A 13,545-nucleotide genomic window follows, 5' to 3' on the forward strand; every position below is an offset into this window, starting at 1 on the left:
TTCAGGTTGTAGTCCAGATATCTAAAAACCTGGGCAGTGAGGCTGGGAATCAGCAGGGCCAAATCACAAAAACGTGTTTTTGTGATTTGGCTGAATCAGTCCATTAATCTTCTCTGCACATTCACTTAGACCAACAGTTGCATAAAGTGTTGACCAGAATAATGTCTGAGGGATCCAGTTACACAATTTTGCTGCCAGCCGATTCAGAACGAATATTTCCTGTGGCCGTGGGTATAGCTACAGTGACTGCATGAAAACCACTGGCTGGCTTAATACATCTATAACTGGATGTTGTTGTGACAACCTTGTATTTGTCAGGACTGAACTGCTTCCTATTCAACTAAAACTTTATTGTCAATCTGGTTTTCAAAACACATACCCGAAATCTAAAAAAAAAACCTCCCTTTGAGCAGGGTCACAGAGAGAACATCTGCTGCAGACATTTTTCATACACAATCACAATAAAATTCACAATAAAAGTTGAGGAATAATGTCTGTACTATCACGCATAACCTCACCAGCTGCACGCACACACACACACACACACACACACACACACACACACACACACACACACACACACACACACACACACACACACACACACACACACACACACACACACACGCGCGCGCACACACACCCAGTCGCTCTCTGTCTCCCTCTCACACACAAACCACTGGCATACCAGAGAGCCTATATTTAAAATGAGCCCTGGGGATGTTTTTTATTTTCAGCATTTAGACATTCTATCAAAAGTGGTCAATGTGGACACTTGGGTGTAGAGAGAGTCTGAGTGAATCAGTGGGGCTGATGGTAAACATAGGTATGACAAAATATAATCACAACAGAGGATCAGCAATGAGTCAACAGCTTTTTACAATAAGATAATGAATGCACATTCAGAAAACGAGCACGAGAGTGTGATTATGGAATGTTTGAGCCAGACCCAAATAGTTACAAATTTGCTAAGGCTGCAAAATACCACCTTCCAAACTTACAGTCGTTCCAAATACAGCCCTATCATCCATCCCACGTCTCATTTTCAAAGCCTCTCTTTTCTTCCTCTCTCCTCCCACCACAAATCCCAGAACCTCGAGCAACAGAGAGAGAGAGAGGGAGACAGAGGAGATGAGGGGAGCATTTAAATCTAGCGTTCCGTGAGTGGTCGGGTTGGTGTCTGGAAATCTTTCACATCCTGTTTACGCCGGGCAGATTTCAGCCGGGGACCGCAGAGAGCTGGCACAGCCTCTGCCTGGACACAGCTCCTCTCTCTCTTTTCTATCTGTTCCCTGCTTGCTCTGCCTGAAGATCTCAGTCTGCAGCCCTTTCCACACCGCCTCCATCCTATCGACACCTTCAAACCTAAAGCAAACAGTCTGCCGTGCTCCGCTGCCCACGGCCACAGGAATACGACAGAGGCGGCATCAAAATCCTGATAAAAAGAATCCTTTTTCTGCAGCAGGCGCACCAAACGTGGCCAAATTACACAACGCCGCCTTTTAATTTCAATATCCAAGTACAGGTTTAAGAGGGCTATGTCGTCCTATTTACAGTGTCCTATGTCAAACGGAAAGTTCCAGAGAGCGAAGAAGGTGTCATGCCTGTAAAAAGTGGGAACGAAATCCTGATATTTGCGTTGGGTAGCGTAAAAAAATAACATCTCAAAAGTCTGCTAAAGGTGATCAAAGAGCGAAGCTTAATGAACAGAGGATCCATCTGTCCTCCTCAACTTGTTCCCCCCTGAGAGAAGCAGTTTTTAGTTTTGGTCCTGTCATCATTCTTCTCCTCTCTGCCTCCCTCGCGTCTCCGTCTGAACTCGCCTCCCTCAGCGGCACTTGCAGGATTTGACGACCATGTTGGAGAGCTGCTCAACACGTGGTGTGCGGCCTATGAAGTACATGATGGTGAGGGGCTCCAGGTCCTGAGGAACGCAGCAGGGTGAGGCGGAGGCCTCAGGGTTGAGCTTGTTGTACAGCGGCAGGATCTGACCAGGGATCACAAATGACAGGAAGTTGAAGTCATGAAAATATAGTTTCTCAGCTGGTTTATAAGTGAATGAAAAGGGGCATGCATGAACACAGTTTTTTTTTTTTGCCTAAGTTGGAGTAGTTTTCAGTTATTGTACAGGCAAGTGTTACATAATAGTTTTATGTTTCCTGAAACAAGGTGAGAGGTAAGATAAGATGTTAAATAGTGCATTTGTGCAGTAAATATGATGCTGTAGCCAGTGCTGAAAAGTACATAAGTACATCTACTCAAGTACTGTGATTAAGCACAATTTTGAGGAGCTACTTTCTACTCTGCTTTAAAAACACTGTAGATAAAGTACTTCAAACTAGCTGCAGCAGCTACAACAGTGACATCCTGCTGACACATTCATGTTTCAACATTGTTTTGGCAGGATTTTTTAGGCAGGACTTTTACTTGTAATGGCATATTGTTACTGGTAGTTTTACTTAAGTAAAGGATCTGAATAAATAGTCCATCACTTGCAGCAAGTTAACGTAGTGTAGCACAAAGACTGCCTCTGCCCAAACATGACAAAATTGGTCAACCAGCACCTTTAAAGCTCAGTACTTACTTTTTAATATATTTTTGAATTCATATTAAGAATATAAAAAGTTTTTACTGTGATTACTTGCAGGACACAGTAACTTTTTAAAGCCTCCATCAGCTCCCTGATTCCTTCACCCTGATGAAGACTTCAGGCTCCCCTGTGTCCAGTATCTGCGCTAAGCTCAGCTTCATAAGATGAGAAACATGAGAGAAGTATTGATCTTCTTATCCAACTCTGTGTAATACCCAAAATTAAATTTAAAGCTTATTTCTTTAATCAAATGTGATCAGATTACATCCACATGATCCGAATGAGAGATTTTTTGAGAGTTCAACTCTTCATAAATAACACATATTGATGTTTTCTGTACATCTTGCACTCTAACGGCTGCATATTTAGATAAATATTTCATTTTCTGAGGCTTTTAGATGAAGGCCGTATAATAACGTAACATATCCTGTGGCCTCTGTCTGTCAATATGTCTCCTTATTTCTCTTTTAAGTGCAGTAAAAGCTTCCAAACTCTGTCAAATTGAAGCCACATTTTGACAGCAGAACAAAATTACAGCAAACTTCAATGTCAAATAAAAGTGGATCTAGCATGCCTATGTTACAGTGAATATTAAGAGTGAAAAAGTCCTGTCAAGCTGTAGGCTGAGCTGTAAGCTGAAGGAGACAAACACACTGTTGCATAAACCTATAAGGCTTCTGAGGTGGCAGCCCTTTTATGACAGTGGGGTTAACCAATCTTAGCTAACCGCGGTGTCTAGTTGCCACAAACAATGCACTTTAAGCTCATTTACGGGAAACGCCACCCGCATTTCAAACTTTCTGTGCATTAAAGTCAGGCTGAAAGTTGATTGGAGTTTGGTCCAAACCAGAGTGTTTTACCAGAAACTCTGAGCAGCTACTTGGATTTTTCTGACAATCACAGATGTTTTCTGTTTATGTAATCTGGCTGTGTCTGCACTGAGAAGTCTGTCACTGTTTCCATTGGAATTATTCAGCACAAAAGGTCATGAATCTTCAGATTGAAGCAAAATATAATTTGGAAAAAAGAACACATTTGTCTTTGCCTGACCTCACCAGAGAGGGTAGTATAATTTATTAGTCTGAGCTGTGGTCTGATGGGCTTTGAATAGATGTAGGAAGTCACAAAATGAGCTGCTAATATCAAGGAATTCATATCTGGACGGAGTCACATGTTGGGCTGAGGTTTTGCCTGAATTTTTTTCTATTAGTGTCAGCACACTGGCAAAAAAATCCTTTATTCTTTTAACAACCTTTCTGTAACAAACATAAACATTTCGCCAACATTTTCCTCACTGTGGGCTCATTTTCACTGCAATATTATTTCCTGCACTTCTATGGAAACAGCTCAACCGTGGCTAGTATTAGAGAGAACTCAGAAATGTCTTTTAGAAATCCATCCATTATCTATACACCACTTAGTCCTCATTAGGATTTGGGGGGGCTGGAGTCTATCCCAGCTGACTTAGGGTGAAGGGAAGGCAGGGGACACCTTGGACAGGTCACCAGTCAATCACAGGGCTACACAGAGAGACAAACAATCACACTCACATTCAAATCTACGGACAATTTAGAATCACCAATTAACCTCAGCATGTTTTTGGGCTGTGGGAGGAAGTTGGAGAACCCAGAGAAAACCCACGCATGCACAGGGAGAACATGGAAACTCCATGTAGAAAGATCCCAGGCCGGGACGTGAACCAGAGAGCTTCCAGCTGGGAGACGACAGTGCTAACCACTGAGCCACTGTGCAGCCGCTTATGAAAATCAAAAATCATAAAAAAGGAGAAAAAATGAACATTTCTTTCATCTGATTATCTATTTTACAAAAATTAAAAGAAAATGGAATCACTATGTTCAACATCTTTTCAAGTGTCCACATGTGATACCAACACTGGAAAAAATGTTGAATCTATATGCTAAAGATATTTTAGTATTTATGTTTTTTAATTGTTTCCAAACTTGTCTCACATCTGCTCTATGTTTGCACAGCCTGCAGTTCAGCCAAAAAGTCCTTGAATTTTTGTCAGGTGACTGTTGGTTCTTTCTGTTTTTATGGCGCTTATAAATTATGTAATTGTAATTATGTAATGATGACTCCTGAAACTCACCATGTTGTAGTGGTTGTTGGCACTCCAGAGGTACGGACAGTTGCCGGCACAGAAGTTGGCTTTGTAACCTTTCGGCTCATGGATCCACTTCCAGTTGAGGTCACGCCTGAAGTCGATGTAGAGCGAGCGCAGGCAGCAGCCCTGGTCTGAGCCGCTGAGACACACATAGACAGACACATGCATTTTAACTCCCATCCTGCTCTTCAAGGTCTTAGGCAAGGACCCAAAGATGGGTCATGGGAAAATGACCACAGGTCACCGTAGAAGAAGCAGCCATCACAAGGTAATGACTATGTGAGGCTGCCAGAGTTTTCCCCTACAGCGTGAAGTAGTCTAAATAAAACACTGCATGCCTGTTGGCCTGCAGTCTAAACACAGGGTCAGAACTGTTAGTTTTGCCACAATAGTCGGCAAAGTGGGTCAGAAGAAAAAAAATCTGAAATTCAGCACCCACCGCAACTAGATTTTTGAATTATAAAACTACAAACCCTGGAGGAGCATCAGTGCTGCCAGTCAGTCACACAAAACCACACACAAGTGGCTGGTTGGCGGCCTACCGAGAGCAGGTTGTGGTGTCTGTGGCAGCTGCCCTCTTCTTGCGGTTCTTCTTGGCCGGGTTGTCCACTCTGTCACTGGGCAGCAGGGTGAGGATGAGGTGCGGCGTCTTGGTGCTGAAGTCCGCCTGGCCTTTAACCTGACCGGGTTTTCTTAGCTGTCGCAGCCGCTCATCATCCAAACCTATAGAAAGCAGTGTGACAGTTAGTACAGCGGTTCTCAACAAGGGGCTCCTCACCCACAACGGTCACAGGTAAACCTGAGGAGGTCACACACGGATTAACATGAAAGAAAATAAGAACAAAACTTACTCTGTTGCACAATTCTGTTGATTTTTCTCCGATTTTCCACCCTTCTTACGGTGAGATAAGGGATACTTGTTCCTGTTTATGCTCAGTAGAACTACTCAAAGTGAAGAGCTCCCAACTATACACTTGCAACATGTGACCTGATACATCGCTTCATTTTCAAGGATCACAAACAGATTATGTGGCTAATACTGATTATGAACTACCGCATTTTTTCTGTGGTCATTCACATTCAGGATTAACCACAAATTCTGTTTATAATTGCTGCTGTTCCATCTTTGATTTTCAATCTGTGTGGTTGTGATTTTCTGAGAAGGCAGTAGACAGTTTGTTCTGCACATTTCCAGCACTGCTGAACAAATACAGCAGTATGAGGACAGAAATAATATGCGATACAGATGTTTCCTCAACCAGGAATGATGGTCTGACTGTTTGTCTGACTTCATGGTTTTTCTGGCTCTTTCTGGCCTACAGGAGCACAAGAGCTCAAAACAAGTCCCCGCTTGTCTTACATCAGTATCACAAGTTGAATTTGTTTCCACGTGTGAAAAAAATCCGACTTGGCTCAGTTGAGAGCAAATCCTGAGGAAAGTGCCATAATTTGGGGTCTAAGTGAAGCAACACAGACAGTCTGGTATTCAATAGCATCACAGTGTGTGGAAGAACAGGTTCTCCATTATTCCTCTACGATAGTGTGCAAGTGATTCATGAATCATTTTGAAGGCGCCTTACACAACACTCTCCATTTTATGTTCACATTTTGTGACCTGCAGAAACGTTGCAGTGGCAATAAATCTTCCTCTGTTAAGTTTGCCTTCTTCACCTCTGTGGCCACTGGAATAAAACTGGTGTTCTAGTGCATCAGATCTCTGGCACACTGTTTGTCCTGATTATTTATTAATGTGCTGCGGTTAGCTCAACAGCTTATTTTCACATGCAGCTCCAGTGTGACTAAGGCTTCACGTTGAACAGCCTTCCACAAACAGCCACCATCTACATACGAGAGTTGATCAAAAAATTGTGAGATTGTGCCTAAAAAAAAAAAAAAAAAAATCAAAAAGCAGACATGACTTTAAGTTGGCTGCTGTCCCTGTTAATACAGGGACCCAGTTTCTGCAATACTTGTAATGCTCCCTGGAAGTCCCATGATGTAAAAATGTCAAGCACTATCTGCAATAGGCACTCAATCTCCTAAATGGTGTCAAAACAGCAACTCTTTAACTTGAATTTCCTTTTAGGGAAGGAAACGTCACACGGTGCCCAATTGGGGACAAAAGGGAGCAACAATTATGTTGTTGAGGCCAATAAACACGTGTCTGGTCACTATTTGTACACTGAGACACCGGAGCAGGTTTGGAAACTGTGGCCTCTTCAACTGTGAAAATTGCTGTTTCTTCTCCTGTTGGTAGCCAGAAACCCACCTCTCAACGCCTGTAATGATCCTTGACTTGAAGGTTGGATCATCTCAGCTGCTAACCTACACCGAATGTGAATGTGATGTTTTCTTCTTTGCTCAAGTTCGCTGTGCATGGAGCAATCACAAACCTACCAGTTGTCACACAAATATTTGTAGCACAGATCCCGCTGTGACATTCTGACTTGTGGCAGTTACTGTTTCTACATGTTCCATGCACACGCGGCAGAAACAGTCTTGGAACTTTTTGATCGACCATCACAAAGTGGCTGCAGTAATCAGGAAACACTTGATTCATTCTAATTAGGCTAAAACTGAATCTAAGTCTTTACTGGGGTGTTTATAATGTCAAACAGCTTCTCTAGAACAGGTGGTTAAGCTTGAATTGCATTTATCAGCACCCACTCTCCACATCAATGTCTGACTGGGCTATCACAAAGTGTAATGAAAATACAAAAACAGCAGCAACAAACCAGCAAACAGGGCCTCCAGCTCCTCACTCTTGTTGGGAACGATGTTGTTGGTGGATGGGACGAAGGTGCAGCACGGACAGTGGACGCCCAGTTTTAGACCAAGATTACTCTCTGCAGCAGGAAGAAGTAAAAAAGGAACACATGAGGGGATAAACTACACAAACACTGGTGCATGGATCATAATAAGAAATAGCTTGCTGTGGTGATGAGGCTGACCTGGATCTGACACCCAGTCCTTTATAGTTTCTGTGACCTCCACAGAGATCCAGGCTCCCTTGGCCCTCGGCTGAAGGGTGCGGGAGTCAATATAACGTTGAGTGGAGGTGCTGTCTTCGTCTGGCTTTAGCAACTGACAACAAACACAGAAGGAGGCAGTCAGCTCATCTTCTCGATCCCTACATGAGAGCACACTCGTTTCTCATTGGAATAATACATAATTATCTCTAAATCTGTCATCAGGCATCTAAATTATGATGACCCACTTTCCTACAGCTAGCATTTTCTGCAAGGTGTGAAGAATCTGCTTTGAGCCAAACCTGAATTGTTTAATTTGGGAAGATTTAGTGTCATAATAGTCCCATTGGCCTGAAGCCCAAAATTCTAGAAAATTCCTGGGTCTGCTTCTTTTATAATAAGAGGAGACAAATGTGGTCTGACGGGATTTTTAAAAAAGTTTGGATTTACTGTCTCCTCCTGAAAAATGTGGCTTATTTGGATGTAAAGGCTTAAAAAGGCAGAAATCAAACTGTCTCGCTGACACTGGTGGTTAGTTTGGTGGTTCTTCTGCCGTTGAAGTGATAAACAGAAGAACTGTGTTTCATGGCTCTCGCATCGTGTCGGCACGGTGGTTACCTGATAGAGCTCCACTCTCTGCTCCGAGGCCCGGGCCTGCGGGTTGGGAGCTCTGAAGATCCTGAACTCAGCCTTGACCAGGGTGCTGTTGGTCAGGTCGACTCCGCTGACATCGAAGTGGACGACTCTGTAATGGGGGTTGGGTGCTACTGGCTGCACCACATCTGGATGGAAAAAAACAAAGTGTGACTAAGGTTCCAAAGATTTCACATGACTTTAGACAGCATTGTATTTATACTGCTGGTTAAAACAGCACTGCGGGATTGATGCATTGTCTCGGACATAATTACTGCTGATGAGCGTCTTGGAACTAAATTATAGGTTTGGGCACAGACTAAATGTGTCGGGTCTTATGTTTAATATATGGGTGATTGCTGTGTTCATGGGTTTCACTGTATGAAAAATCTCCTACCACCTAGACAGTTATGTAATTATGTACCATATTGCATCCAGCATCATTAATCTTAAAATCTCCCACATAAGGTCCAGCAACAAAAAGTTTTGTTTTTAACACGACAGCTGCCACAGCTGGCAGTCCAACTTTACAAAGCTGCTATGAAGGACTCAAAGAACAGACAGCCTTGCTCAAGGGCACATCAGAAGTAGTTTTGACAGTTTTGTGATGGGCAGAAGCACAGTAGCACCCAACATTTAAATAGCAAATCATAGAAAAACTTTTTACAGAAGTGTGATTTGTGCAAATTCTGTAAGTATAAAAAAATTCTAAGATAATGTGACTTTAGTGAATAACTTTGTGAGTCCACTTCACAGAAAAATGTATTTTTTACTCCATTCACTGCAACTGCTCGCTTGGAACTGTAGTCCCCATTGAGCATCCACACGAAATGTAGGTGTAAGTAGATAAAAGTCTAAATGAATGTATTTGGCAAAAATTTTAAATCATCCCGTGCACACCCATAACTGGAGGCTGATGTATAAACAAATACAAAATAGTAATATACAGTTACAAACACGTAAATTCTAACTTTTATTTACAAATAAACTATCGTAAATTTATGAAAACTTTGGGTGCATATAGGGGCTTAAAATGTTATAATGCAAACTATAGTGCATTTCAACACAAAACAACAAATACAGATAACTCAGAGTTATCTGTTTAGCTACTGATGTTATAGTGGGCATGAGCTTGTAAAAGAGAGTTTCACATAATGAGACTTTTACTAAAGTGGTATCTGAAGACTTCTGTAACAGTGATGGAGGTGAACAGTCCTGTCACTATTCTAATTATCGAGGACACAATTCAAAGTGCAAACGTTGACAGCTGCCATTCTAAAATAATATTAGAGTAGTTTGACCTCTTCAGATAAACTATTTTATGTTGGTAAAAAGCATTGTTAAGTTGCTAACATCTTGTTTTATTAAAATAACGGTCAAACAACATTGGGAAGCATTGCATAATGTGACTTGGACGGCCTGGAGCCTATGAGAGCTCCCCTCTAAAGAGACCCCTGAGGACCGCGGGCCACACATTGGGAACCGCTGTCACACAACACACGTGGACTCACTGGTGTCGGTGCGGGGGGGCTTCATGTCGATCCTCTGCACCTCTTTGGCGTAATAATCCTCCTCGCTGCTCTCGCGCTCGCATGCCGATTCGCCCAGACGCGCGCGCTCCTTCAGCAGCTCCCGCGTGCTGTTGTAGAGCAGCATGACCTCCGGTGGCACCGAACCGGGCACCGGGGCCTCGTCGTCGTCGTCGTCGTCCGGCGGGCTGCGGATGCGCAGCTTGCTGAGGATCTGGCCGCGTACCGCCTCGATGCGCCGAGACTTCTGCGCGTCCAGGTTGATGGACTGGCACGTGTTGAGCCCCTCCACCGGCAACACACCGGAGAACCGGAGCAGCAGCAGTAGCGAGAGGCGGGCGAGCCACATTGTCCGGGGAGGAGACGGAGGGACGGAGATATTCCCCTTGAGGTGACCGGTGGACTGTAACTGAAGCTGCGTCTCCAAAACCAAGCGCGAAAAATGTGCGTGCGTAAAAGCGCTTAAAACGCAGAAATTAGCTTTGGAAACTTAATTTGCTATTTGAAAACCCCAGTATCCAGTTGTAGTAGGTTATTTTGATCAAAACCACACGTCTGCTATAAATTTATAATATTGTCTTACATACTGCCTGCCTGTTTTAACACCAGACACGCTACGACGCATTGTCATTTAGTCTCGATAGAATCTACATTTAAGTTGCTACTTTAAAAAATAAAATGAAATTAATGGAACAAAATCACGACTAGGAAAAACTACACCACAACCAAACTCCACTGTCAAACTCTGAAATTTCGGTGACTGGAAATTTGGCTTCAGTTCCAGTCTGGTGCGCTCAGAGCTCTGGTGTCCGTGCCGGTGCGTGCGCGCTCTCCGCGTAGAAAAGGTGAAGGTATTTAACGTCACTCTGATCGAAAACAGATTTTTAACCGTCTCCGTTTTCCGTCGTCCATCCTCGTTTAACAGCTTTCAGGAGAAAAGAGCCACCACAAGGGCTCAGCCCATGTCGCAAGTCCTCCAAACAGAAACCTGAGCGGCTCATGTGAAGCAGCGCAGCTCCCGTACTTTCACCTCCGAAAGAGCCATCTGTGGAGCAAAAAACTGGCCCATATCCGCTTCCACAAAATCTACTTGCAGCTTAAAAAAAACCCAATGAGGTCCTCCCATTCCCCGGTATAGGTAAACAGAAAGCAGCCGGCACTAAAACGTTGGGGAAAAAAATGATGATTTATGTTGGAAAAACCATGGTGGGCCTTTTAATGCCCCTCATATAAACATCAAAACACGGAAAAAGTTAGACGACATAAAAAGACATGACGCAGAAAACATATGAAAGAAGTACTTGTGCAGTGTATTTCAAAAAAAGAGCAACCTTTACAGTGAAGTACAGATCCCTGGTTTAAAGGAGCTCCAGCCTGATGTGCGCTGGGCTGAAAGCTCTGCTGAAAACACCGAGACCTGCTGCACGATGCAGCTCCATTATTGTGCGGATCCTCAGTGGGACGCTCCGGGCTCCAGACAGAGAGAGTCTGCAGGAGGCGGGAGGAGATGGAGAGGTGGCGGCGGTAGTGGTGGTGGTGCTGGTGGTGGGGCGGGATGCCACCAGAGTGCAGGGAGTGGGTGATCTTCCTCTCTCTCACACACAGCTGCACATTTTGCAATTATTTTCTCCACAAAAATGCTCGCACCGCCCTCCATCCGCAGGTAAACATCTGCTGATGGGCTTAAAGGAACTAGCAGCCGGTTAGCTTAGCTTAGCACAAACACTGGAAACGGGGAAACAGCTAGCATGCTACCTACCACTCTAGTAAAACTTCTTATAAACACTTTATACCTTCCTTTATTTAACGTGCCAGATTTTAACAAAATAATTAGAAATTTAAAGGGAGTTATGTATCATGTAAAGCACAGTAAGGCCGAGGTTCTGAAGCCGTTTGCCAGAAATTGTCCTTTTTACGCTAATGTTAGCTAGTTGTTAGCTTGTTGATCCCTGACAGCTTGATTTTTATGTTCGCATCTTATTACAAATAGTTGTGAAACATGGCGAGAGAAATACAAGTTTAAATATAGAAACTGGGACCTTCCTGTGTCTCAGAATTGAGCAATAATATGAATGTTTCAGCATTTACCTTGGTCGCTGGATTTACTGTAGCAGTAGATGTTTTCTTGTCTGGGACCGTTGCCTGGCAACCAGCTGAGAGCCTAGAAATAGTCCAACACAAACTCCCCATAAACGTGTGAAGTGCAGTTTATTGCGTGTGAGAGAGTGTGTGGTTAAATGAAATTATACATCACGTGTTAATTAGTGAGCTTTAGAGTTTCTGGTGCACTCTTAAAAAACTGTAAAACTCCCAATAATATTCAAGCTGATAATGTGCCAACAAATGCCAGAAAATAATCATATCATGAAAATACAGCAATTTCACACAATTAAAATGCATTTTTGGCCTTAATTTACATGAGATTATGTGTACTTTTGGCTTTTTTCAACAGCTTGACATGTATACAAAATTAAATTCCCTACACATATATATATTTTACTAAGTAATAAGGAAATATTTGATATTGCAATACGCATGTGAATATATTTTATATCTTTTCATGTAAAAAACAAACTTCAAAAGTTAGGTTTTTAATTTTGTTTTACATTTGACAAGCAAACTCTTGTAATTTTATTGATAATTTTGTGTATGTCTAAAATACAAAGGAAAACTGTAACATCACAGGCTTTTATTTTTACAGTGTAGGTGGATTTTTTTTTTTAACCCTTGGCAGTCAATCTTTTTCAGTCTTTTTGCTGAGCTAATCAAAGCTAACAGAGTGTCGTCTGTAGTAGGCTTCATATTTGCTGCACAGATGAGCGTAATATAAATTTTTTCCAAAGGGCTTATTTTCCAAAATGGTTAAAAACTATTTTTGAATATTTATGCAACATTAAAATGATTACATGGAAACTGGAAATAAAAAATCCATTCTAGAGATTTCAAAACGCCACTCTAGCAGGACTCTAGCTCCGACTCGTCCATGTTGACAATAAAAGACATCCTAATTTTATTAAATCACTCCAAAGACAGCCCATCCCTTCACTTTATCTTTCCAACCTTTCAATCTAGCTCCTTTCTTTTCTCTGTTCCTCTCCGGTCTCATTGTTAATTACAGCTCAGAACTTGGAGAGGACTGTTAATCTGTCAGGGGCGGCTTTTATTGCTGCTCTGCTGCCATCCCATTATACCGTTATTATAGTTGCGGGTGCAGGCCTGTAATTGCTGTAAGTAGAAGGGAAAGGTAGGAGAGACTCAGGCTGCCTCTAGGCTTCTGGTCAGGGCAAACCCCCCCTTCATCGTCTGTCCTGGCAAGGTTTCTAAAAATGATAACACCGCCTGCGAACAGACAAGCTCCTGTTCCAACTTGACTGCTGCTGCTTCGTCTCAGACACAAAGAAATGATAGGAAAGACACTTAATTTGTCAACATGGACCTCAACACTTTTTTTGAGCAATCTTTAGAAGATCAGACACACCGTGGGGCATCACAGATCACAGGAGCCTGCCCAGGTGGTGTGTTATGTGTGTGTGTGTGTGTGTGTGTGTGTGTGTGTGTGTGTGAGCAGTAATGTGCGGCTTTAAGGGGGGAAAAAAAAGAAAAAGACTTCCTCAAAAACAACTTTTAGCCTGGCAGCTTTTTCTGCCTCTTTTTCCTCAAAGCCAAATATAGACAAGCCACTGCCACGTCATCTGGCTC

At 42.8% G+C, this 13,545-nt stretch overlaps 1 protein-coding gene across 1 annotated transcript; it reads right to left on the reverse strand.

Annotated features, from left to right (window-relative positions):
* Window positions 1–701: 701 nt before the first annotated feature.
* tgfb5 (transforming growth factor, beta 5) lies at window positions 702–13,508 on the reverse strand. The gene is made up of 7 exons (XM_055016831.1): window positions 9,829–13,508; window positions 8,303–8,466; window positions 7,667–7,799; window positions 7,451–7,561; window positions 5,258–5,438; window positions 4,701–4,854; window positions 702–1,987 (listed from the first exon to the last, which is right to left on the reverse strand). Exons 1-7 carry the CDS (start codon window positions 10,193–10,195, stop codon window positions 1,829–1,831), a joined length of 1,269 nt encoding a protein of 422 aa, XP_054872806.1. The 5' UTR covers window positions 10,196–13,508; the 3' UTR covers window positions 702–1,828.
* Between the last annotated feature and the right edge of the window lie 37 nt (window positions 13,509–13,545).

Source organism: Amphiprion ocellaris, chromosome 13, assembly GCF_022539595.1.
Source record: "Amphiprion ocellaris isolate individual 3 ecotype Okinawa chromosome 13, ASM2253959v1, whole genome shotgun sequence".
Lineage (NCBI taxonomy): Eukaryota > Metazoa > Chordata > Actinopteri > Pomacentridae > Amphiprion > Amphiprion ocellaris.